Source organism: Fundulus heteroclitus, unplaced genomic scaffold (assembly GCF_011125445.2).
Source record: "Fundulus heteroclitus isolate FHET01 unplaced genomic scaffold, MU-UCD_Fhet_4.1 scaffold_45, whole genome shotgun sequence".
NCBI classification, from domain to species: Eukaryota; Metazoa; Chordata; class Actinopteri; order Cyprinodontiformes; family Fundulidae; genus Fundulus; species Fundulus heteroclitus.
The window spans coordinates 695676-722709 of NW_023396868.1; the positions used below are offsets into that span (position 1 = coordinate 695676).

The window sequence follows — 27034 nt, forward strand, 5'->3', positions numbered from 1 at the left end:
TGGGGAAAACAGTAAAGGTGGACTCATCAGAGAACTATACATGTTTCACATTGTCCACAGCCCAAGATTTGCACCATTGAAACCGACGTTTGACATTGGCACGAGTAACCAAAGGTTTGGCTATAGCAGCCCGGCTGTGTATATTGACCCTGTGGAGCTCCCGACGGACAGTTTTGGTGGAAACAGGAGAGTTGAGGTGCACATTTAATTCTGCTGTGACTTGGGGAGTCGTGGTTTTATGTTTTTTGGATACAATCCGGGTTAGCACCCGAACATCTCTTTCAGACAGCTTCCTCGTGTGTCCACAGTTAATCTTATTGGATGTGGTTCGTCCTTCTTGGTGGTGTGCTGACATTACCCTAGACCCCGTGGCTCTTGATGAATCACAAACACTTGCTGTCTTGGTCACAGATGCAAGGCAAGGGAAATTTGAAGCTGAAGCTGTGTGCTAACTTTTGATCTCTCCTCTATTGGTCCAAATATTATTACTTCAGTTTTGTTTTTATTCAATTGAAGAAAGTTTTGACACATCCAGCAAGATGTGCACCAACAATTTGTCCTCCTTTGAACTCACCCATGTCACCCATAATGTTGTGTGCATTGCAATATTTTGAGCAAAACTGTGCTCTTACACTGCTAATTGGACCTTCACACTCTGCTCTTATTGGTTCAATGTGCAATTAATTAAGATTGGCCACCAGGCTGGTCCAATTTAGCCATGAAACCTCCCACACTAAAATGAGAGGTGTTTCAGTTTCATTGTCCAACTCCTGTATATAGTGTATTTCAGTTACTGAATTGAGTTACTGAAATAATTGTCTATACTTTTATTTATTAAGATTTAATTCTAGTGTTTATGTAAGGCAGAGGTTACAAATGTAAACGTTACAACCTTTTGTTTGGACCGTTTTTGCCTTTTCTTCTTTCTATTAAAAACGGCTCTACGAAAAGAAGTGGAAACAACGCCCCCAAAATGAAGCTTGTGGCCAAAAAGTGTATTACATCAGTAGTGGTTTAGGACTACCGTAGCAAATTAATGGCAAACTTTGACTGTCGGCTGTTGCCAATTAGGTCATTAGCTGCGTCTCAGATCGAAATACGCAGTTTGCAGCTCTGCAGACGCAAAGTTTTCCTGGTCGGCAGGTTTTGATGAAGACAAATCCTTTTCACTCAGAAGGTTTGATTTAAAATCCCCAAGCGATAAGAGCCTACGACCAAGGAACTCAGAAGCTTTGCCTTTGACGGTCATGCCCACCACCAGGCGGGTGCCTTCTTCAACTTCTTCAGAAGTTCAAGGATTCTAGTTGTTTATTTATCTTCCGTCACCGTTAATACAGCCCGAACCGTAGGGTCTACCCCACATACTATATTCGTTCGTTGCGTGAGAAATGCCATATATGCGTTCGTCTCGACGCTGCGATCAGGGCTTTTTGTATTGACGCCATTTCGGCTTACGGTTGGAACAAAATTCACCAAAAACCACTTCTTCAACAAAGTTGACCTCTCAAAAATGCATAGTAGAGCATGGCACTGGTGTTTTGGTCCAGTGGGTTAGGCCTCGGGCTGCCATGCATTTTTACCCAATATTTCATTTGCCTTTGACTTTAAACAACTGTATTTCAATTTAAATCAATACAGTTCACCTCATGCCTTTAACTTTTTTATTCACATATTTCATTTTTTCATGCTACATTGAAGTATTTATTCATGTTTTAAGAACACCAATTTTCCATACTGCTTTGATGCAGACCTTCTCCTGTCGGCTGTTGGCTCATTAGCAGGCGCATTTGTTGTGGTCTCTTGTCATTCACACAGAACAATAAACCGTGCCAGCCGACATGAGTTTTAAAAACGGCAAAGCTTTGTCTTAAAGGAGAAGTCCGGTCAACAAGGAAAAATCAGGGAATCAGTAGCTATAACTAAAACTAATACGTTCATGGTTATTTAATGAACTTATCTTTAATCAATAAGAAAATAAAAACATAAATTGTCGTCTAGATCGCTGTGTATGGAGGCCGTCTGACATCACATCCTGCGACGTGAAAAGCGGAAGCGGCGACAGCATTTCCATCCAAAGTCCATAGGAGCCGTTTTACACAGCTGCGATCCTCAACAATTTTTTCGGATTTCCAGAGGACTTCACCACTGACATTCGCAAGAGCTATTGCTGAAGCAACAATGCCCACGCACATGGCCATTGGATGTTCCAACGGAACGGTAAAATTGGAAAAAACATTGCTTATTTCAACTTTCCACCGGGCTCGTAGCTGGATTGCCAACTTGAAGAGAGCGGTTTTGCCATCTAACTTCTGGCCAGAGAGAAAACACGTCATATGCAGTGACCATTTCGAAGAAGAATGTTTTGAACATGACATGAGAGTGAGGATTTTCGGTAGGTTATTTTTAAATTTTTATTTTAGAATTTGCGGGGATGGTTACCGACCAAAGGGGCGGAGGAATACCACATGTGATGTGATATCCCTCCGCCCCAGCATGTGCTGAAAGCTTTTATATTTTAATATTTATACAATAATGACCACCTGCCCAGTTTACTAGGGGGCAACTATAACTCAAGTCACTTCAGCGCGATCTCTCCTCCGCTGCAGCGCCGGTAAAGCCGTGCTGCGGCCGAGCGCGCGCACACACACACACACACACGCACACACACACGCGCGTATACATATATACTGTAGGACCCGACAGAGTTTGCCCTGGAAATAGGTACGGCTGGATTCCGTCAAAAGTCCGGTTTCTGTCAAGAAACTCTAATAAAAAATCCATATCGCTATCAGATGATGATAGCTCCACGGAGCTTCCATCACTGTCACTAAGTACTTCATCACTCTCTGCTTCGTACAGAGCACCAGTGGTCGCCGTCTTGGAAAATACACCAGTTCAATTCAATTTCAATTCAATTTTATTTATATAGTGCCAAATCATGAAACATGTCATCTCAAGGCACTTTACAAAATCAAGTTCAATCATATTATACAGATTGGGTCAGATTATACAGATTGGTCAAAAATGTCCTATATAAGGAAACCAGTTGATTGCATCAAAGTCCCGACAAGCAGCATTCACTCTGGGGAACCGTAGAGCCACAGGGAGAGTCGTCTGCATTGTACATGGCTTTGCTGCAATCCCTCATACTGAGCAAGCATGAAGCGACAGTGGGAAGAAAAACTCCCCATTAACGGGAAGGAACTTCATTGTTATTGTTTTGATCCGGGGTTTTCGCGCATTGTTTTCACTCTATGTGCACAAATTATACATCAAAACGTAGGTCTTTTCGTCTGGATTCAGGAAATGTAACCATCATTGGTGTACGATTTATAGATTTTTCGCAAATCACCTCAGACCGGCAACAACCCCAAACCCTCCCCAAATTGAGCAAGTAAACTGCAGTTGACTTTTCCGTGCTGAAGACAGCCAGCCAGGGCCGGTCCAGCCATAGGCGTACTAAGGGGCCGCTTGGGCCCACTGGTGCAATGGGGGGGCCCCAAAATGTTTGTTTTTTTTCGTTGTTGTTGTTTGTTTGTTTTTTTTACAAGTAACAAATAACTTGAACCACTAATATAAATGAATGATCATAAAGGAACTTGTTTAATTTATTTAGTATTCAGAAGTTTTAAGAAAACATTAAAGTATTTTATGTATTGTTTATTAATTTATTTCATATTAATACATACCCTCCTCCTTTTCCTGTCAAATCCTGCACCTCTATGCATATCCTGCACCTGGGATCCCACCTGTTATGGTAGATCCAGGCCTCTATTACTCTGGTACTCAAGCCCTTTCATGATCATTTATATGTATGTATTCATGTATGTATGCATACATGTATGTATATATGGAACAGTAAATATCTATAAATATATGGAACAGTCAATATATTTCACCTCACTAGACAGATTAAAAAAGAAACAGTGGATCCATCCCTCTGGAAACGTGGATTTTGTCAACCACTAAGAAGACAGTTTCTGGTTAACATTTTTGCATGTGGTGTTTGTTGCTTCTGCTGCTTATAAAAAAGCTTCTGTGTTTGTTATAGGACATTCTTGGACTTAATGCTGGGAGGATTATTACTACTCCTTTAGCAACTATTACTTAGTTGCTAAAGGAGGCTGATCTGACCCATGGCCTTTGGTGAGCTTTGGTGACATTAAGTATTGGCACCCTTTTTGAGGAACTTCCCAGTACAGGATTTTGACCAAACTAACAGAGTACAATCACCCGGTGATACTGGACACAACCATGTTAGAGGCTAACGCTTAGCATGTTGCTAATCGGAAGTAGCTCTAGGAATAAGTAGGAAGTAGCTCTAGGAATCCCATAAAATACTTGGAGAAATATCATTTTTGTTATTGTGATCCATGTATTCTTTCAATTCTTTTTCTACAAAGTTATCAAACTTAACATCATTCAATAAACCACTATTGAGCCTCCACAGGGTTTCTTTATGAGTATTATCCAAATGCAGCGTCAAGTACACCCCTGCATGATCGGAAATATCTGTAACCCCATCACAATTTACTATTTTGTGCCTATCTAAGATTTGTGCCTATCAAAGATTAACACAGTACATACGATGAGATTGAGAAAAAAAGTAAATTTTCTATCCAGTGAGTGCAGCTCCCTCCATACATCTACCAACCCTGATTCCTTTAACAATTTTTTAATATATTTTGCCTCTGATTGGGGCTTTTTCCACTTTATTAGATGTATCCAAAAAAGGGTTTAAATGAATGTTCCACTCTCCTCCACATATTAGCACTCCTGAAGTTTCTGTTGCGATTAAGTCAAACATCTTCTTAATACATTTTTTGTCATTTCCAGGTGGTCTATATATATTAAACAGGGTAACTTCCTTATGGTCTATGTGTCCTTTAACCAGTATATAACGTCCTTTTTTGTCACTTATTTGTTTGGAGAATTTGAAATTTACTTTGTTTGACAGTAATATAGCTACTCCTCTAGGTTTACCTTTAATATGTGAAGAATAATACAAGTTTTTAAACCCCATTTTATGTAATTTTTCATGCTCAGTTGAAGAAAGGTGAGTTTCTTGCCAAAAAATTATATCTTGTTTTTCTCTTTTCATTTTAGCAAGAGCTTTCGTTCTTTTAATGGGGTTGTGAAACCATTAACATTGAGGGTAACTACCTTATATTTCTGTTTTTCCTCCATTAGAAAGAGAAAATATCATATACATATAAACCTCTAGATGCTCTGAAAGACTAACATGGGTCTGTAAAAGGAAAGAACAATAGCATACCTGAACAAGTAACAAAAGTGACTTCCATATATGAAGTATAAGTACACCTTCTAGATAGAGAGGAGGGTCCCTAGAGTCCCAAGGGGCCTCTCGCGGTGCTGCCCGACGTCCTCCACTCCTCATGGCAGCGCGCATGAAGAAAGCAAAGTGTTTCCCATGTAATGGTCATAAGATGACACTGCAAACTGTTTAGAGGAAAGTTCTCTCACCAGTACGGAAATGATTAGTTGATGCATTCGTTGCGTTTAAATCCCTAGTTCCTGTATGTATTTCACTCGTGTTTCCCGTGTCCATCGTGATGATCCGCTTGCTCTTTCCAAGCGGGCGTCCTGGGTCCTCCGGTCCTGTTTCTACCATGTTCCTCTTCTTCAGGTCATCAGATGCGTCTTGTGCATTATTGGAAATCACAGGGCCATTATCATAGAACACGCGGAGCTTGGAAGGATACAGGGTCTGAAAGCGATAGCCCTTCTCTTTTAAAATCTTTTTAATAGGGTTGTATGCCTTACGTTTGAAGAGGATATCTGTCGGGTAATCTTGGTCGAAATACACACGTCTTCCTTTCAGTTGTATCTCTTTTTTATTCCACGCAGAACGTAGCACCAAGTCCTTTGTTTTAAACTCCAAAAAAATGTACTGAGATAGACCTTGGGTTGGAGCTCGGTGGTGACTTAGGGCCGAGTGTGCGCTGTATACCCAATGTAGTGTCCGTAAGGGACAGCGCAGTCTTTATAATGTTTTCAATAAATACTTGCATGCTGTCCCCTTCTTCTCCCTCTGGTATCCTGTGGATTCGTATGTTGTTTCTGCGAGAGCGGGCTTCCAGGTCGGATAAACATGCTTGGAGATCTTCTTGTAACAGCAGAGTATGGCCCAGCACGTCCTTAACATCCGCATTGAACTCCTCCACTTCGGCCACTCTCTGTTCCGCCTCCTCGACTCTGCTCGTTACGTCTTTCAGGCTGCAACGATATCATCAAGCCGTTTCCCCATGTCTTCTCTGAACGCTGACATTTCTTTATTAACAAGGCCAGTCTTGTCCGTGATTTCTTTTTTCAAATTGGCTTGAACTTCTTTTAGCTTAGCAAGGATGTTAGCTTCAATAGCCTCCTTGGCCCTGTGTGGTTTTAGCTTGCTAGCGCCGTCAGCTTCTTTCGGTGAAAAAACGTCTTCTTTCGCTTTTTCTTGACGAATTCCTCAAGTCTTTCTCTTAGTATCCCTTGACATACTATTTTAAATACTATTAACTGTGATATAACATGTCAGTTATCAAGTGATAAGCTAGACCGTCTGGGAGCTCAAAATAAGGCTGTCACTCGCTTCCTCGCCATCTGACAGTCCCCTTTTGGTCAGACTTTTGCTGAACTTGGTGCTTCAGCTCTTACAGCTCCTTAAATAATTTTTTTTCAGCATCAAACTCATAATGGTAATAAAGGTTGTAGAACAGGCACAGAGTGCTCTCTACAGAGGAAAACAGATCCTCTGCCTTGCCAGCGCGAGTAACAGAAGCCATAATTAACAACAACAGAACCAACGGTTTGGACCCATCTGGAACGGACCTCATCAGACCTGTGAAGCTCGGCTCTGCTTGTGGCAGCATAACATCATCTGCATCTCTTTGAGGACCGGGAGATTATGAGGTGGGTCCTCATGAACTGCGCTTGACTAGTTAGAGCTACAGAAACTGAAAATTATACATTCAACAAGTGGAACAAGGTACACTAAACTGGCTTAAACTATCACAAATATTATTTGCAGTAAGATGTCATCTGGTCAGTGATGGTGTTTTAATAGTTGGTTTGTATCCATGTTATGACTCGGCTGATTTCTCCCAGCAGTGCATGCTGCTGTCAGGTGAGTCATTTATACTGCCCTGACCAATGATATGATGAAAGATTGACTGATTCCACATTCTCTTACAGCCGTTTTGTCCAGGTCGGATTCTCTCATCCCATCCTTAATGATGGACAGAAGTCCCCATGGAGACCCCAGTGTGTTTGTGAATTCACAGGGAATTTCTGCGTGTTTTCACATTCTACTACCAACACAGAACCGCAGAAAATCTCTTTAAACTGAGCTCATCTTTAACCTGGAAACACTGGAAATAAATTCCACATCCAAGCCAAGTCCGAGTTAGTTTAGGGTGAAAGCTGCAACAGCACTTCCTCCACCGAAGAGCCCTGACAGTGCTTTGGGGGTTCTACGGTATGTTTCATGTCAGACATCAGGTTTGATTTTAGAGAGGGAACAGAACTATGAGGAGTAAACTCCTTACCTACAAAAGATGTCCTTTGGTTGGCACCGGGAGTTCGGTTGCACCAGTTGTTTTTTAAGGTGCTCCAGCGAACAGTTGTAGACATACACTGGGCACTTTAAATGACCGCTCTCACTGCTGCTACGCTGGGAAACCTGCCTGCTGAAGAAGATGTGCAACGGTTCCCTTTGTGGTTCCAAAAACTGCACTCCATCTTTTCCTCCTGGATCTGGAACAATAGAAATAGTATTGTATTTTCTAGTGTACCAAGACATTGGTTGCTGCCTCACTTGGCTCATGGTCTGTACTACAGCTATGCTGTTATACTAACCTGAGCCTGGTGTCCCAGTGTCTGTCCCTGAGAGCCCACTTTCCAGACTTTCTGGGTCAATATGCAGTAAGTCCAAGGTATGGCTGTCAGAAGGAGGTGTGATGAGAGAGGACTTAGACAGGTTCCCACAGCTGGAGCTCCTGTGCAGCTTAGACACCAGGCTATAGCCAGACTCTGACCTATCGGGTCCGCTGGTGGAGCCTGACAGGGAGTCTGCCTGAGACTTGCAGCTGGGTGTCAGGGTATCGTCCTCGTGCATACCGACAGTACCTCCGGGGTCAGTTTCCAGCGCCGGTGCCATCAGCAGCAGAACATCTGACGAGTAGATGCAACATGCACATCATTCAGATCTAATTCCTAATTTAAATATTAAATAGGAGTTTTCCGTCTTAACAAAAGGAAATAAGCTGTAGGTGTACCTGCAAAGGTGGCAGGAAGGAATGTGAGGAGCAGCTGCTGGGAGGTGATATATTTGGCGTAGCACCGCCACTGTGGTATAGAGGAGATGCTTTCCAACAGCAGAGGCTCTTCATCAGCAAGGTCTGCATTACTGAAGCTCTGAAAAGCAGTTTGTTACACCACAGCAAGATTAGATGTCGGTCCTATCAGAGATTCTACTACAAACTGGTTCCAACAGGAACTCTTTAGTTCATCCAGGACTTGCCTTCACAATGAAAACAAATTACGTCCTCTTTGATTCTAGTGATTTGATTCTTTTGTTTTTCAGCCATTCTGTTGCAGCTTGTTGCTGTGTTTGGAAACTCTGGCCATTTCAGGCTGCTCAGCTTCAGCTGTTGGACAGGAGGGCCTCCATTAAAGTTTTGAATACTTTTCATATACAGAAGTCTTGGCTAGCTGAGTCTCCAGGGCATTATGGCTCAGTGGGTAGAGTATCTGTCTTGGAATCCAAAAATTGTGAGTTCCAATCTATCTTCTTGCTGCTGGGTGCCGATGTGCCCCTGAGCAAGGCACTTGAACCCAACTAACCACAAAGTCCCTACCAATCTGTACTACAGAAAGTCAGTCAATTTAGCCATGTCCTATAGCCGCAGAAAGTCCCAAGGATGCTTCCTTTACCGTAGTGCTTTAGGGTGGTGTGAGGCGGTTTTCCACGCTGCGTTTGGCTTTCTCCTAACATGGTGCTGTGAGCTACGGCCAAACATCTCTGCTTTAGACTCATCTGGCCACACCACAACGTTCAAAAATCTCATGGTTCTTTCAGACATGCAGCTTTGGAAGCAAAGTAATGCTGCCATACTGTTATAGAGAAAAAGGGATCTCTGTTCACTCGCTTGCATTAACAAGACTACAGCACTTCCCCAATGTACTCAACACTGAGCATGCTGACTGCTAAGATCCATTTGTTCTGCTGAATCTAAGACAGAACAAACAGACTATTTGTCTGCATTTTCTACACTCACTTTTACAGTAGAATAGTTTTAGAGCCTAGTAAATACCTATAATTATTTAAGCACATCTAGAAAACATAACCTAATGATGCAATTTCTTTTACCGTGACAGGAAAAACACGTTTAAGACAAGGAACTCTATAAGCTAAAATCCTTTATTAAGATAATGTAACAATGTGTTTTTGAGCTTACCCTGTTTGAAAATTATGTAAAGATGTGTGCATGCGCGGCGGTACGCATGTATGTGGAGCGATATTTTAGTCGGCTCACACTGCCTGTAACGCAGGAGCGTGAGCAGGTCTCTTCATAGTTAACCTGTTGTTTATAGTTGCTTATGTTATAGCCCAAACAAATAACTTCACAGTCAAAAACAACTACAAAAGTAAACTAAAACAGAGATCTTGTTGCACACACTAACCCTGCAAGTTTGGTGTATCTGGTAAATTACCATGAGTGTAATCCAGCTTCTCTGATCACTGGGGGAGAATGCAGGAGTGTACCTGTAAAGTGCTTGTAGATCCCATGACCTCCTTGCTGCTACCAGAGGTGTCTTTTCTGTCTGTAGGTTTAACACATTCTTCTAGTGCACAAACAGGACACATAAAATTAAGTAAATAAGAAGAGTGCATAACTGATGTGGACTCTGATCAAACAGGACCGAACCTGAAGATTCCTGTTAGGCTGATAGACTGACCTTTAAAAAAGGACAAAGAGAAAGGAGCTACATGGCCATCCCGTTCTCGCTCTAAAATGTTGTTCATGAAGGCAGCATGGTCAGCCGGGTCTAATGGGACCTCTCTGTCACTCAGTTCCTGCTCCAGGCTGCTATGGAAGAGGCTGAGCAGCAGCTCATTGGGCAAAGCGGACGCGCTGGCAATCTGTCCTTCATTCTCTCCACCTAAAGAAACACTAAATGAATCGTTGCCATTTCGAAGCTAAGAGGGCATATACGTGAATAGATGCAGTACCTGTACTGAACGTGAAGAAGAAAAATTCAACTTGCTGACAATTTGGGAGAAGCTGAATAAGATCAAACTGGAAGGGGACCAAATGGATGCTGTCCTCAGACACTGGGACGTCTCCTGTCAAGAACAGGACATTCATCAATCACTGAACAAAAGCCTTCCCTCTTAAAGCCGTAGAAACAGGAATCCACTCAGCACCGCTGGGCTTAACAGCACCTGGACAACGTCTATGCATATGACAGAGACAAAGTGCTGGTGTACTGTGATACATCAGAGACAGGACTTTGGTGCTTTAAGTACACTTAATCTTATTTTGAAGTGCTGTGGTGTTACCTTGCATGACTTTGTGTGCAGCGGGCAGGGAGCAGATCTGGTTCTTATTCTGACACAGCTGATTCAGATACTCGAATGTCATCATGGTGGACATGCACGCCAGATCCCTCGGGAAAATCTAGGAAGACCTCACTTTTAGAAATCCAAGAGTGCCGACAATAAAACAACAACCAACTGCAAGCACACTCAGATTTAGTCATGCTAGCTGGTAGCGGCTGTACTGGTTCTACGCACTGCCTGTGGGATGTCCTGGTAGTTGAGGCCCTGGAAGTGTCGATGCTGCTCCATTTGGTTCATCACAGAGCCATTCTGGGGTTCTACCCAGCATTCTGTGACCAGGTTCAGCTCTGTGTCCACGTCCACAGCTTCTACCTCTGTGTCGTTGTCATCATCCGTAGAAAAGCTACAGTCCCATACATATAATAATAGGTGAGAAAAAAGCGTGTGTGTTCTACAAGGAAAGGCTGGACTGTTGACATAGAACCAAGTTTGTGGTGTTACCTCTGGTCCACTTTAACCAAAAGTCAACACAATGAAGGATTCTGTAGAAGACCAGTGACAGTCATACCTGTCCTTGCTGGAGATTGAGTGAGGTGGGAACAGGATGTACTGAACAATACAAGAGTGACTCTCCTGGTCTGTGTTGCCTGATGTGATCTGAGGACCAAGTTCAGAGGAAAATGCCGGAATCAGACAAGACAGCTATCAATGAGAGCACACAGGTATTAGAAATGGTTGAAACTCGTGACTTGCTTTCCAACTGCTTTTCTTACCTTCATTGGGAGCTCAAGCACCATGTTTATGATGCCCTCCCCACTAGCGGCGAAGTGAAAACCTTCTGATAGGCGAATCCTGCAAGGGTGTTGGAGAAGGTTTTCATATCATCATTTGGCCTCCCAATGATCCACAAGGCAGCAATGTCTAGGAAATGCAAATATTCTCCCAAACACTACAAATAGTTTTGCGGAAAAAAAAAATACTACATTGGGGAAGGATGCCTTTTTTGCGTAGCAATGACGAACAGAAATTGATGGCATCGTGAGTGAATAACATCATGTAGAAATTCTGAACTGACCCATAGCATACCCCCACATAGGTTAAAAGTCTGTTTAGGTCAACAAAAATTATTATTTTTTTGTCAACATAGACAAAAGCAATTCTATTTAGGATTTGTGGGTAAAGCTGAAAAGATGTGTGTGAGTAAGACAGCTTCTGGAAAATAATTTGTTTGGAGAGGAGAAGCTGAGTACCATGATTCTTTGTGAGTCAAACATACTGATACAATCAATATGTGGGGCAGCTTCTCAGGCTTCATTACAATTCTGTTGAAAGTGCTGCCAGGAATGAAAAGTGGGGTCAGATTTGGTGACGATCTGCATGATGGAGCAGCTGTTTTAAGGCAAACACGAAGAGAATGTTGCTGAAAGATCAGAAAACTGACATTTTGGCACCACTGCCATGAGATGAAGCAAGAAAGAGGTAATACTGCAAGAATCAGCCATGATCAGACAGGGTTTGGACCAGAACATAATACTACTCATGCCAGTTGCAGGGGGTGCTGCTCCTTCCTTTCCTTGGGGACTGAAGGTTAGCAATTAAAGTGGACATCTTCACCAGATATTAAAGTCATACAAAAATGTCTAATAAAGTGCAGCATTCACTATTCTAAAAAAAGAGAGAGAAATGGAAAAGGGAGTACTTTAGCTGCACACTTAATTGGCCTCTCTAAATTCTCCTTAGGTGTGAGTGTGTGCGTGAATGGTTGTTTGTCCTGTCTGTCTCTGTGTTGCCCTGCAACAGACTGGCGACCTGTCCAGGGTGTACCCTGCCCATTGACAGCTGGAGATAGGCACCAACACCCCTCGTGACCTCACAAGGGATAGACGTGTTAGACAATGGATGGATGGATGGATGGATACATTTAATCATACTGTCACCCGTTATCTTATTTCACATGTAGCCTACCATATTTTTCGGATCATAAGGCACACCGAATTATAAGGCACACTAAATATTCTTCTCAAGTGTGTAAAATCACTCTGCCCCTTCACGTCCACAGCTCTCTATCCGTCTCTGTCAGGAGGACAGAGTAGTTGGACTACACTGCTCTGTTTCTAACATAAGGCCAAAATAAGCTTAACTTTTATATTGAATTAACTTACTAGGTTTATTCTTGCTAGGTCTATTGATGCTGCCTAACGGCTCCCATATAGTCGGGCGTACTGTGTGAATACTGTGAGCTTGGTGGATTCTGCACTGACTCTCTGTGGATGTTTTACCCTTCATAGTTGAGCGTACTGTTGCCTACATTTCTTGAGGCAAATTCCTACAATTCCCACACTTTCTGCCAGTGGGACGAAGCGGCAGAATGAATGGTAAAATGTGTGATTAGCTAGCTAAGTGCCTAGAGCCGTTTCTTTTCCAGCAGGCTCCCACCGCACACCTGTCAGTGAGAACAGAGGGGGACTGTGATGCTGTGTGTCCTTGTGACCGCCTGCTTGGAGCAGCTCAGTGTATCAAGCTCAGTGTCACCTATAAAGCAGTTCCATGTAAAGACTTCTTGCCACCGAGGAGTCGTAAAAATTGAGCTGTGCATGTACCTCCGCGCAGTGAACTACACCTGAGAATGTGAGGGTCTTCCCATGAATGCACTACTAGTTTCAACATTACAGTCAGGCAGTCTTGTAGACAGCTCAGAGGTCCGATCAGGTAGTGACACAGTGCACCGTAATGCTTCAAATATCCATGGAGCGGACCAGATCTTTATCTCACGAGAGTACCTCTGTGACCCCCACGTTGAAGACCTCTATAGTAGATTAATCCATTTATTCAGTTTCCAAGTCAGAATATTCGTTCCCAGAAGCATTCCCAGAATTAATGAGCAGCAACAGCTCATCTCTTCAACACTCCACCTGTCCACACTAGGGGAATTGAGTCGATCATAAGGTCCAGTGTGTTCCTTGTCAGCATCATAAACAAATATCCTTTGTGAATTTTATGGTCCAAAGGTGGGAGCATCTAGATATGTACGGCTATGTCAAAAGGAACAGCAGTCCCTGAGCGTGGCCTTAAGACCAACTGAAGAGCATGACGTTCCTGTAGTTCCTGTAGATCAACTTTAGTTGGGGCCTTGTGCCTGTGCAAATTTTCAGTTATCTGGGTCATCACAACAGCAAACAGGCTTAAATCAGAGGCAACCAGACTTTTGTTCAGTTCTTTCTGAAAACGTTTCGACACCTATCCAGGAGCCTTTGTCAATTCTGGTGGCTCGCACTTGAGCAACCTGCAGTTGGTGCACTGCTGTTTTTAGGTATAAGGGAGACATTTTTTTTTTCCCCTTCTCATTTTTTTGACTGTTTTTGTCAGTAATTTGACATTTGACCAGGCCACTACTGACACAGACGTCCAAATCTGATGCAAGTTTAACAGTAACCAAGTAAGAAAACTTACTCAGAGAGCATTGACAGAATGTGAGCGACAGCCTGCATGGTCACAGCCGGTCCTTGGCTGCTCTGCACTGCCCATACCCACCGGCGGTGCAGGAAATAACGAGACAGCGAGGCCAGGGTTGACGAAGCTGTTCGGTTGGCTGCCATGCTGAGGGGCACGGCACTGTTGGAGGGCACTGGGAAATTCTCCATACTAAAGATAAATGGAGTCCTGAAGTCCAGCGGCAGCTTCTCATACCTGTAATCAGTTGATTTTATGGCAACATTCTCAGATGGAGGCCTCTGATCACAAAGAATATGTCTGGTATGATGCACACTGACCTTATCAGCAACTTCTCAAGGGGCTTATTGAGCACCACCACACAGGGCCTGTCGGACAGTGCTGGCTTGGCCACAGGAACCAAGGGAGGTTTAGATGGAGACACGTGGCCAACCGTCTTCCTCTTAGTCTTTGGTGTTGCTTCTTTGTTCTGAACCCGGTGAGGGAAGCGGAGCTTTAGGATTTGCTCTCGCAGCTCATCCACAATCTGATTTTAGAAAAGCACAGTGTGATGAGCTATTAGATTGTTATAATATTTGTGTGCTGGTACAGCACATATGGGTCTAACTAATGTCACTGTGTGTGGACATTTACGTCTCAACCTGATTTACCGGACAGCAAATTAAAATGGCTGGAGAGTAGAGGGGACAGATTATGACAAAAAAGAAACTTTGCTGTTTTTGGCACTAAGGCCTATAAAAAACAACCAACATAAGAACACACCTTGTTTAGGTGATGATTTAATGATTTAATTGAAGGAGATTTATGCTTGGTTGTATGTTACTACCAACACACAATTTTAATTCGGCTGGCTAATTATTTAAAACTACATTTACAAATGAATAATTTTGTGTTCACTTGGTGGAAAAAGCTAAACCAGTAGGTTTTGAAGGATAATAATGGGGGAAGCTCTAATAAAAAAAAGCAATCATGAGAATTAAGGTTTAAAATATGCAAATAGATCCACATGCACTTTTCATTTTCTAGTATTAACTTAAAATTAAGCAATTTTAACATTAAAAATCATCCAAAAAAATTACAATTTTTACAAAGTGGTCTTAAGCCATAGTTTTCCAAGTTTCCAAGGTATTTTTGAGTTTGGTTTAGATCTTGACTGCCTTTCAGTGGTTACAAGTCCTGTATGTGTGCTTGCTCCTGATCATATACTGCTGTGGATAGCTAAAAAGTAGTCAAACAGACTAGTGGAGAGTGGAAAGATCTTAAAACCCTAAAAAAAAAACGGGAAAAAAAATGAAGAAGAAAATACAGCATCCATCATCCAGACCTGAAACAGGACCTTAAAGCTCCCTCCGCTATCAGCTTATCATTTTAAGAGAAGGCTCCAGGAAGCCTGAGACATTACTGAATAACACTTTGAGCCTTAAAAGGACAACATGGCTCCTTTGAAGCAAAGTAAATAAAAGAAAAATCATAGATTACTCAAAACCTTTGCCTAGTTTTTTAACCAATCAAAACCTAGAACCAAACCTGGTTAAGTACTGGAAGTACTTTGGTAGGAAACCCCAGTCAGTCTCACTTTCACTACCTTGTTTCTAATGCTGGCCAATGTCCCAATAGGAAAGCCCAAGCGCAGGACCATGCAGGGGGTCTTGGAGATCAAGCGGACCAAGTAAAAGGATGTGGGAATTTGATCCGATGAACTGTGGAATCAAAGTTCAAAAACGTGTTTCAGTATTATATTCTAAAGAACCGAATGAAGAACATGTATATGGTTGTATTAAAAACACAGAAACAGTGATGGTGGCAGACAGTGCTGCCCAGTTTTTCTTTCACCTGTAAATGAGCTTGACATACGAGTAACCTTCCACCAACACAAAGCTGCTGCAGTCCCTCAGCAGGGATGTAAGAGCAGAGTGGGAGATCCGACACTGGATGGTGCTATAGCGTCCGTTGTTCCCAGCTGTGTGCAGGTGTTTAGGGACAGGCCTGCAAGGACAAGGTTCACCCATTGTCAGTGGGTCAGGTTAAGTAAGGGTATCTCTTCTTTTACCACTGGTGCCTCTCATCAATGCAACAATCATGTTCAATACAATAGTTATTAAACTATTTTTGTACATATGGTTTCTGTAGATAATGCAAACGGCTTTTTGTATATTTTGCACAGAGCTTATATATTCCTTATATCTTATGTCAACATTTTTGGTCTTTGTACTCCGTTTTATTCTGACACTGTTTTATTGCCACCTGTATGTCAATTTCTTGTTACTGTAGCACGTGGATTTCCCTGATGTGGGATCAATAAAGTGTATCTAATCTAATAACCCAATCAACATGATACCAAAGACTTTGCAAAGAAGGTGAAAACATTGTGACCCAAATCCTATTTCCAAGTATTACTCCTAAAATGTTCCCCTGGGGACGTACAATAGGTGTACACATTGCAGTTGAATCATGTCCACTCTACTTCATATTGAACACTAACAAGTAATTTTGTGTAATTCGTACTGTGGGTAGAGGTACACCAGGAGACAAAAATATCCCAATTTGGTCCAGACATTTGAAAATAAAAACGTTATGTAGCATCTCAAATCGTGCAGTGTTTTGGTCTGGTTGAAGGCTACAGGCAGCTGGATTTGGACTTAGGCGGACTTTTCTCCAGTATCTGTGAGGTTCTTACTCAGCATGACGTTGTTTCAGGTGACTCATTCTGCTAACTGTAGAGAAACTACGTACCCTATTGCTGCTGAGAGATGCTGATACAAAGTTCTGGCTCAGCCCACCTTTCTTTCTCCACTGTAGCTGCATCAGAAACCCGAATGTTCCGAAATAGAGTTTAGTGGAGGCTGGGAGTCCACTTAGGTTTTAGTGTCACTTTTTAAAGTTGTCCTACAGAATGCTGCACTGAGTATTTAGTTCCACACAAACATCCTACGTATGTTCAAGTAGAGAAAGTTCAGTACACCTGCGTACCTAACCAATATTTTTGCTACGAATATGTGAACTGTTACCCCCCCTGATGAGATGAGATGAGACAAGACTTTCCCCTTGAATATTTTGGTGTTCTGTTTCTGTTTCTATTATTATTGTTTTTATGATTTGTTGTTATTATTATTACAGGAACTATAATCAATAATTTAGTCAAAACATGCAGCCATTATTTCATCCAAAGTTCTTGTTTTGAATGAAGAACTGTTTAAGCCTTACTTCTTCCTCAAAACATTCAAAGAGCAGTTTCCCTACTAGGGAGCTGCCCTACATACATTATTGAACATTATCAGGCAGAGCTTATTACAGTGGTCACCCTTAAATAAAACATTAATTAGATCAAAGTAAATATTCCTTAAAATTCCAGGAAGCTTTATTTGAAAAGTTTAAAGAGCTATACAAATGACCAAGGACGTTGCTATGGTGACTTAGCCTATAAAGAACTATGGAAAGTTGGAGAACAGGAAAGGAACCCTAAACAAGTCAGGACCAGAGTCCTTTCATAGGGAAGGCAAACAGCAGCCAAACTTGGAGAACAGCCCAGTTGGTGCCACATCTGAAATGATGGGCGACCTATGCCTGCAGGGCACACAGGCTGCTGTGTTAGCCAACAAAATTTCATCTATTCAGTCCACTACGAATACAACATTCCTTCACAACGATGTTAGAGGCCTATGAAGACATTCAAAAGCTTAACAGAATAGAAAGTGAAAGAGAAAGCAATGTGTTCCTTACAAGTCATGTTCCAGGATGATAGCAATACGGTGCATGTGAAACCATCTCTGCCAAAAGTTTGTGTCCATGGAGAGGATAGGTTTCCAGTATGATGCAAACTGGGACTGAGATGGGTCTTTGGATCCACTGTGCTGCAAAGACAGAACCTGAAGAAAGAGGACATCCATTCATTAAAGAACACATACACTGTTTGGTTCCAGCTTTATTATTTAAACTGAGAAGGCGGGACTAGGAGTGTGAAATGGTTCTTAGATATCACACGTTCCACCAGGGAGCCAGAACACAGGTCTGTCCAAAAAATTATCATAATAGCAAATCCAACTATAAATGCCCAGCTCGCAGCAGCTTTCCTTTTTTTTGTAATGTTATCTGACCCTGCGCCATTTGGCAATGGTAAAAAAAGGCCCAGATCCTACCTCTGAAATCCAAGTAACCATCAATTTCACAATCACCAACTTAATGGCCATGATCTTCTAAACAGGCAAAATGAGCAGTGTTGAGTCTATTGGCACCACATACATTTGTTAGTTCACTACAGTTAGGTCTAAAGTCCCCCATATTATGGTTAAAAACGTTCCCTGCCCTGGTTCCTGGGGCCCACCTTAAAATACACTGCCTCAGAAGATTGTCATGCAGCAGAACCTTAACTTGAGTGTTACTGACCCATTCAATAAAATAAAGCATGCTGAAACATGGAAAACATGCAGGACAGTGTGCCATGAGGAGTGGATTCAGACCACAGTGCACAGTACCGGGGTGGTAGAGCCAGGAGGAATGTAGAATAGAGGGACTCCGTTTTTGGTGCTCTCTGGAATCATGTAGTTCTCCGGGATTGAACTGAATGACTGCAGATGCACCAGCATCTGGTCAGTTTGGTTGATGCTGGGAGAGACAGACATGCCAACGCATCACAACTCAGCCATCTCTAAAATAACAGCCCTTGGTGCTAAGGAAGGTCTCCGTGGAAACCTAAGAAGCGGTACCTCTGAAGAGTGTTCCAAAAGCGGCGGATGACAGAGGTGCGGTATGGACTGGTGATAGGCTTCCTTTGCGTGCAGCTGATGTCGTGCAGGATGTCATAGCTGCCTTCCATTGTTACCTCCACTTTAGTGCTTCTGTTGGACGGGTCCAAAGGCCAGGTGGCAGCTGCTAGGTACTCAATATGCATGTTATGTTTCCACAGCAGAGCCAACTTCACCTCCAGCTGGGTCCCTCCTACAGAAAACCAGAGGATGTGATATAGATCATCATTATGGGAAGACTTCAACCCCTTTAAATGCAACCACAGGAGAGACTTAGACCTTTGGTGAGGCTGATGTCTCTGATGGTGTAGCCTTCTCTCAGTCGCACTGACACCACACTGATTAAATGAGCATGGACTTCTTTCTCTGTGTGCTTCTTCCTCCGCATGACCAGGGCAGGGTTACCACTGGCTGACACCAAGTGCTCGTTGAACAGTTTGTCCTGGGAGACTGCAGAAATAACAATTAGATATATCCTATTAAAGGCTTTCTTCATCACAAGGACAACCCCTACAAAGTATTACCACTGCAGCTCAGAAGGCAACAAAATCTCCTATACGGTTTAGGTTTAGTCAAACTTGACTCTCTGTAGCACAGTTAAAGGGGACATATCATGCTTTCAGTTCTTCCTTTTCATATTGAAATCCTCCAGTTGTGATCTGTATAAAGTGAAAATGCAATGCTTTGGTCTGAATTCCTCATTAATTTACCCTGGTTCTGAGAGCAATTCGTTATGTTGCTGTGTCTTTAAATCTAAAGGAGACCAAAAGTTGTGAGAAGGCAATTTATCGAAAACTATTTAATTGAACTAGGCCGTTAATCAGCTGATCAAAAGGTTTAAGACCACAGCTAAAAAAAACCCTCATAAAGCAGAAATTAGAGTGCCAAATACTAACTCAGTAATGTGTTCCACCATTATTGCTGATCACTTCAAAGATTTGTTTTGCCATACTTGATGAAGTGTTTCCAAAAGGCTAGTGGGAATGTTGCTCCAAGTGGTGAAGATGGCTTCACATAGGGCATCCACTGTCTGTAACCGATGTCAATTTTGTAAACCTTCCTTGCCATCCATCCCAAAATGTTCTCCATTGGATTAAGATCACGGAAACACACAGGATGTTTCAAAAGATTGATGTTGTTTTCCTGGAAAAAAGTCTTGGTCAGATGGGCATTGTTAATTGTAGCGTTGTCCTGCTGAAAAACCCAGTCATTACCACACAGATGAGGACCCTCAGTCATGAGGGATGCCTGCTGCAACATCTCCACATAGCCAGCTGCTGTTTGACGCCCCGCCGAACCTGGAGCTCCATCATTCAATTGAAGGAAAAAGCCCCCCAGATCATGATGGAGCCCCCTCCACTGTGGCGCGTTGAAAACATCTCAGATGGCTTCTCCTTGTCATGCCAGTAACGTTGGAAGCCATGAGGACCATCAAGGTTAAATCTTTCAATTGTTTTTTATAGTGTATTTTAAATCTAAGTCTTCCAACATGTCCCATGTTTGGTGCTCCCTTGCAAAGTCCAGTTTTGTGGCATTGAAGGAGACGTGGCCTTTGAAGACATTTCTTGTACTTGAAGGGCTTCCTTCGCATATACTGTCTGATGGTTATTGGGCTGAAGTCAATACAAGTAATGGCCTTATTTTGGGCTGCAGATCGTGCCGTGTCTTGATGGACAGCCGTTCGGGTCCTTCGGCTTTTTTAGATTTACTACTCGATTTCTTTTTGTTCCATAACCCTGAGGATCTATTAAGAAATGCAAAATGACTGTCTTACTGCGTCCAATCTCAGCAGCGAGGGCACATTGTGAGAGGTGTGGTTTACGCAGCTCACCAATCCTACCATTTTCAAAGATGGGGAGATTTTTTGCCCTTGCCATCAAGAGATCTTCAGTGTGATTACTTGACATGGAATCCAAATTTTTGCACAGATTTTGGTTTTTAAAGGCTTTGGTCTTAAACTTTGAGTTAAATCGTTGTTTTCAATAAATTGCATGCCTACAACTTTTGGTCTCTTGTTCCCATTTTTTTTTTTTATTTTGAAGCTCTACTTATAGCCTTCTTAAGAGCCTACAGTGCAAAATGCAAATTCATGCAATTTTTTTTTAACTGGTCTTAAGATTTCGATCAGGAGCGTAGACAGGGCTGAGTGACATGGTCCATAAACAATATCTCAATATTTTTAGGCTGAATGCTGATATGTGACATTTATCTCTTTATAAGGTAATTATAAAAAGGCATCTCTGAATCAAGGCGTTATCTCACAGGTACATTTTATATCAAATAGCTTACTACTGCAATACAAAAATAGTATAATTATAACATGACATAGACATAGACCAGGGGTGTCAAACATACAGCACGCCGAACAATTTATTTATTTATTTATTTTTCCCAGTGTCCTGTCTGGCAATGTGGCAATAAGAATTGTTGTCTTAATGCCAAAAAGAGCTCATCAGATTTGACTTTCATAATTGGAGCAGTACTGCTTTTGCCATAGTGCTCTGCTTGATTTACGAATGTGAATAGTTTTATTATGATTCATGCGGGGATTATCTCAAATGATATAAACACTACAATGGGAAAGTAGGAGAGGAAAGGAAGAACAAGAAGAAAAAAAGAAAAGGTGAAAGAAAGAGGAGATAAAAGGAAGATAATGATAAAACAATTATTGAAAAAAACATGTACTTCGTTTAATTGAAAATCTGCAGTTCCTATATTGTCCACGAGGGGCGCAGTGTTTTAATCAGCAGATGGTAGCACTGAGCTTCAGATGTGGAATCCATCCATCCATTTTCAGTAAGGAGTAACTGCAGAGCTGTGTGGGCGTTCCGACTGTGGGGGCGTTCCGATTGGGGGCGTTCCGACTGTGTGGGCGTTCCGACTGGGCGGTCCTTCTGCGCACAGACATGTATACGTAGACGCCGCGTTGTCGGGTGGGAGGCGTGCCGACAGAGCGGCCATCTTAGGTCAGACCAAGGTGCAGTCAGACACAATACAAGTCAATTCAGGAAAATGTACTTTATGTTTTCAGACACTGAATCCGGTGAATTCTCACCCGTTTTCCAGATAAATCAACTGACTGAAAACGTCACCCCTTTAGGGGCTACATAGGACCAATTGATTGAATTCAATTATTGTCTAACTTAATAAATTATTTCGAATTTGTATTGAAAGTAAGCAAACTTCCAGAGCTCCGTCCGAGGATGCCCGATTTTTGCTCCGCTTATGGGTGCGCAAATAAAAGGACACTAGGACACTTGTTTTTTATTAAACAAACCATACACTGAAAAATATTGCAGAGTTACACAAAAGCATCCGAACCTTTCGTCCGTTGAAAGGCAGGTGACAGTCCGGATTTTGAATGCCCCACACGCATATTTGTCCTTCTTTTTCAGGCTTTATGCTAGGAAGCGGATTTTTTTTCCAACTTTGCCTGGCTCCATGCAGCAAAATGTCCAATCGCCTACTCGCTCGGATCTGTTTTTTACCTGGGATTACATGTAATTAATACGCTGCGCTGCAGCTGTGTGACAGAAGCAGCGCTGTCAACTCTGCCTCTGTATGCTTTCTTTTTTTTTTCTACAGTCGCTGGTAAATTTCGTGAGTTGTTTTTTTTTTTTTTGTTTTTTTTTTTAAGCTTTATTTTTGAACGTGCAGTCGCATATTTGGGGTGTTTCTCCAGTAGAAGCCCTTATCCTGACAGGACAGAATTCTATCGTAGGCTACTACATATAATAGTCACAATAGTCCTCGCGCTGTTGCTTTCTCCTAACACCGCGAGCCGGTTAATATCTGTCTGCATACAACGCCGTTATTATTACAAATCACATGTGGTCCCTAGGTAAAACTAATACCCTGCGATAGGGATTTTTTTCGTCGGGACGGATTTTTTTAGCGGGACGGACATTTTTCGTCCATCCCGCTGAATGAAGGAGATGGAGGGAAAAAATATATGTATTGAAGTGGGCAAATCAACAAACCAATCAGCGTTTGCGTTGGCGTGTGGGCGTTCCGACAGTGGGGGCGTTCTTACGCTCTGCAGTTATACCCTTCTCTCCATTTTGGTCGACTTAAAATAATTTCATGGCTGTGTGAAAGAGAAATGTTTGATTGAGCTATATTCAGTAAGAGAAATTACATTTATATTAAGGTAGATGTACTAATTAAGTTTTTTTCCCAGTTGATATATCATGATTGTTAAAGTGATCTTGTGTGTTATTTGGTTGACTGATTGTACATTTTGTGTACATTGTGGCATGTTCTCATGTGTTTCATACTTCTGCGCTTTTAACATAAGAGAGCTTGAGATTTGGGCTTGTTTTTTTATTTTTAGTTGGGCAGGTTTTATGCTGGGTTTGGAATGGAAACTAACAGTGAGATAGGCCAACCTGTAGAGCTGTCTTGACTCAAAAGTCAAACATTAGCATACATAAACATGAGCAATGGTGTCAGGCTGAACACTGACTGAAGTAGAAGTTCATAGTAGAAGAGGTTCTGTAATTACAGCAGCTGGGGCAGCAGAGTTCCCTTCTACCTGAAGTAACCCAAGTTTCTTCAATTTCGCTGTGTTTTACTCCTGAGTTCTGCTCCTTGTGCTGCTAGCTGTCTAGCTAACCCTCCTAGCGTCAATGTTTACTCCACTGTTGACTTCAATGCTCAAGTTTCAAACAGAAATTAATAGCGCTGCTTCCAGCTCGCTCTCGCTTGCTTCTTTGTCTCTTCTTGTAATTATTTGGTAATCAGACCAAATATCCATCCCGCTCTACTGACACAGACGCCGGTGACCACAGTCGAGTTGTGCAGGCTTCTCTGAAAGCTATTTTGTATGACCAAGTGACCCGCCCCTCTCCAGCTGTAATTGGCTAGCATCTTGTCTTCAGTCATTGATTTGATTGGTTGAATTGTTTGATTGGCACATCAAAGATAGTACTAACAGAGCGATGGCCACTATATATATAAATCATTTCTTAATTTTTATCTGTTTGATGTATTTTGTCATGCAGGACAGTGTTTTTAAGTTCCAAAAAATGTGAATAAATGTTTTTCATAGGGCTGTCAAACGATTACAAATTTTAATCGCGATTAATCGCATAATGTCAATAGTTAACTTGAGATTAATCGCAAATTAATCACATATTTTATCCTTTAATTTCTGAAAGTGTAATAGCCTGTTTGGGCATTTTAATATGCAATTTTGCAATAAATGACACTAATAAAATCCATGCTTGTACAAAAAATATTTTTATTATGTTATTTTTCAAGCACTCAGAATTGGAATGAAAACATCCTAGTGCCAAATGGTAAACTCTGGACTATAATGGCTAAATGACATGATAATCATGATACCCTGATGTTTACACCATGTGTAAACACATGTGTAAATAAATACCTGTTTTAATGCCGATATATTTTTTTGCCAATTAAACAAAGATAGACATGCTATTACGCATAAACATACAAATTAATAAAAATTGTACTTTCAATAAAGTAAAATAAGTTTTGTTAATTTTTTTCACTCTCTCACACACATCTAATTCTGAGCTTTCACACCAACAACAATCATTTCTTTGAATATTTTTGCTTGCTTTTTTTATCCATATTCATAGAGTTTAAGCCTGGAAAAAGGTTTGAAATTTCCAGCTCATTCCAGTCTTACACTTTGCTTGCAACTGGGCAGGAGCTTAGTACCCTGAATGAGACTGTTTAGCAGCTGTTTAGTAACTCCAGGTCTTTCGTTTGGCAACGTGATTCAGCCTTAGTTTGTCAAATACAGAGACAACAAATTAATAAACATTAAAGTATGGTTTATGGGTTGGGGTTTCTGCAATGTTATCAACGTGCAAAAACTCTGCTTAAAGAACCAATCTCTGCTTAAAATGGTGATCTGCACCAAGTAATCTACTTTCAACAGTTATCCCCGGTTATTGCACCGTAAACTGCAGAAAATATGTGCAGAGTTGCTCTGTCTGCCTTTACTACCGTCGGCTCCTATGGCAGAGGGATATTTCAGCTGGATACCCTCAAGGTGTCTAGTGCAGGCAGGTCTCTTAATAACCGCTGTTTCGTCACTTATTTTAGAGCCCAAATAAGCGATTTCACTTTCAGAAACCTGCCCAAAAAAAACCGCAACCCGTGACTCATGAAATTTAGAAGCGCTTTTAGAAAAAAAAAGCCCAAAGTCGCATGAAATAAACGGTATTTGGCAACAGTGAGCGCGGGTCTGTTTTGCTACAGTTTGCTAGCACTCTTGAAACTACGGAAAGCGTCGAGGGTAAAAGAAACACAGTCCGGAGAGCGCGGCGGGGGGAAAAACATTAGGGAACCATGTGTGTGTTTTGACGAGCGATTAACGGGGACAAAAAAAATTGTCGGCGTTATGGTCTAACAAAGTTAACGTGTTAATAACGCGTTTAAACTGACAGCTCTAGTTCTTCCAACATTGTACAATCACTGTTATCAGTTCCTATTCACAATGCACTTAAGTAAATGTTTACCTGAGTAAAAGTATTGTTGAAATTGCACATACGTTTCTTAAAAACGCTGAGGTTATTCATAATATATTGTGTAAAAGTGAAATTAATTTAATATTAAAATCAACAACAAGTCCACTTTTATTAGTTCTATTTAATCTTGCAATGAGTTTACTCGTGTGGCCCTCTTGAGATCAGATTAAGCTGTATGTGGCCCCTAAACCAAAATGAGTTTGACACCCCTGATCTAGACCATCTCGATAGAACAATTATAGTCCCATGTGATATGAATATTATTCTGAAGTCCCTTTGGCCTCACGCCACTTGGACATGTGAGTACGGACCTGCTGATTGCAAGGCCAAATGTTGCGCAAATAGTGTGTGGGATGATTATTGTCTAGGATAGACTGTCTCTGTTTTGTCTCATGCCAAGGCAACTATCAATTATTAGGAAGAGCCGAAAGCAGCAGCGGGACCGTGGGGTGCGATTGCTTTCCATCTATGTGATCACTGCTCTGTTTCTCAATAAAAGTGCTGGAACTTCACTCCACCGTCTCATTATTCAATAACTCTTGGAAGTAAGTTATTGTTCAGAATTCTGACCACATCCCATCTTACATATCTTTTTAAAAAATCTTGCTATTTTTTAAATCTCTGTTATATTGCTTAGCCCTACTGATAGGTAAATTTGTCTTTAAGACAGGGCTGCATGACACAACAAATAGTTTGTATCTATGTCGCATTGTCCAATATGTGGTGTCTGAAAAAAACAATACTTGGACCACAAGAGTATCAGTTTCCACAGCAACCATTGACTTGGATGCTCAGTTTCTCCTCGTGCTCCCATCCTCACTGACAAAGCGTGCAGATTGTTTCGAGTTTTCAGTGTCATATGTTGGATTAGTAAGATAGATAACATGTTTGTAAAGGAAAATACACTGTTTAAAAATATCAAAGGAACCAATTTTAATTAGTGTCTAATATAAAGTCAGTTAACTTTGTGGACTATTGATCCAGTGGGTTCAGTAGTAGAAGCAGCTGTTAATCAGTGTCCGGTTTACTGGTGTTAATGACATTAACAACAGACACTAAAGAAACGATTCAGCAGGCAGGGGCCACCGACATTTTCCCCTTCTCATTTTTCTGACTGCATTTATGGCACTTTGGAAGACAGAGCACATCCAAGATCACTGAAATCACGATTCGATCTTGGAAACATTTTGAAATCATGAGGAGAACTTAAACAGTCTGTAGCTGTTCCTGCTTCCAAAGTCAAAACGATCACAAGTAAAGAAATGAAACAATCACAGACGTGTAGCTGTCTCACCACAGAAGTACTCAGAGTTCATGGACTCCGGGGTCTTGAGGAAGGAGTAGGTAAGGAAGGCCCTGTGGTAGGCATTCATCTCCAGGCTGTTCTGGTCAACTTCAAGGCAGCTGGGCAAATAGGACCCAAAGGTGGCCATTGAGATGAACTTCATCAGCTCTACGTTTGGGATGTAGCCAAAACTGCAGTCATACGAGTATGCACCGCCAACCTGGAAAGGTACAGCCACAAGTTGAACGAGCAGGATCATTAAAACGCTGTCATTACAGCAACTCCTGGCAGCAGAGACAAGAACACTTTTACTATTTACACTTAAAACCAGAATTATTTATACCTCTGGCAGGTTTAGGAATAAGAATTATCATTTTACCAAGGAGTTTGCATCTGATAGGAAAAAACTTTTTACCTAAAAAGATAAAGTTACATCAAAAGGTGTATCAGAGAAAAATAGGTATTTTTTTTGGTTTTATCTTTAGTG

The 27034-nt window shown here is 41.7% G+C and overlaps 1 protein-coding gene across 9 annotated transcripts in view; it reads right to left on the reverse strand.

Annotated features, from left to right (window-relative positions):
• szt2 (SZT2 subunit of KICSTOR complex) overlaps window positions 1-27034 on the reverse strand; it is a 201433-nt gene that overhangs the window by 156623 nt on the left and 17776 nt on the right. For 7 of the 9 annotated variants that reach the window (XR_004929430.1, XM_036131636.1, XM_036131640.1 and 4 more), the window contains exons 8-26: window positions 26557-26767; window positions 19039-19209; window positions 18721-18952; window positions 18490-18619; window positions 17738-17883; window positions 15851-16003; window positions 15603-15717; window positions 14338-14543; window positions 14018-14254; window positions 11341-11419; window positions 11136-11224; window positions 10802-10970; window positions 10568-10685; window positions 10238-10351; window positions 9964-10167; window positions 9770-9849; window positions 8280-8418; window positions 7861-8175; window positions 7551-7758 (exon numbers count right to left, since the gene is read on the reverse strand). Coding sequence is in view for 8 of the 9 variants with exons in the window: in XM_036131636.1 (XP_035987529.1) it covers window positions 7551-7758; window positions 7861-8175; window positions 8280-8418; window positions 9770-9849; window positions 9964-10167; window positions 10238-10351; window positions 10568-10685; window positions 10802-10970; window positions 11136-11224; window positions 11341-11419; window positions 14018-14254; window positions 14338-14543; window positions 15603-15717; window positions 15851-16003; window positions 17738-17883; window positions 18490-18619; window positions 18721-18952; window positions 19039-19209; window positions 26557-26767 (3116 nt within the window). In the remaining variant the exon portion in view is untranslated. The remainder of the gene's footprint in view (window positions 1-7550; window positions 7759-7860; window positions 8176-8279; window positions 8419-9769; window positions 9850-9963; window positions 10168-10237; window positions 10352-10567; window positions 10686-10801; window positions 10971-11135; window positions 11225-11340; window positions 11420-14017; window positions 14255-14337; window positions 14544-15602; window positions 15718-15850; window positions 16004-17737; window positions 17884-18489; window positions 18620-18720; window positions 18953-19038; window positions 19210-26556; window positions 26768-27034) is intronic. The other 2 variants (XM_036131642.1, XM_036131637.1) reach the window with 2 other exon arrangements.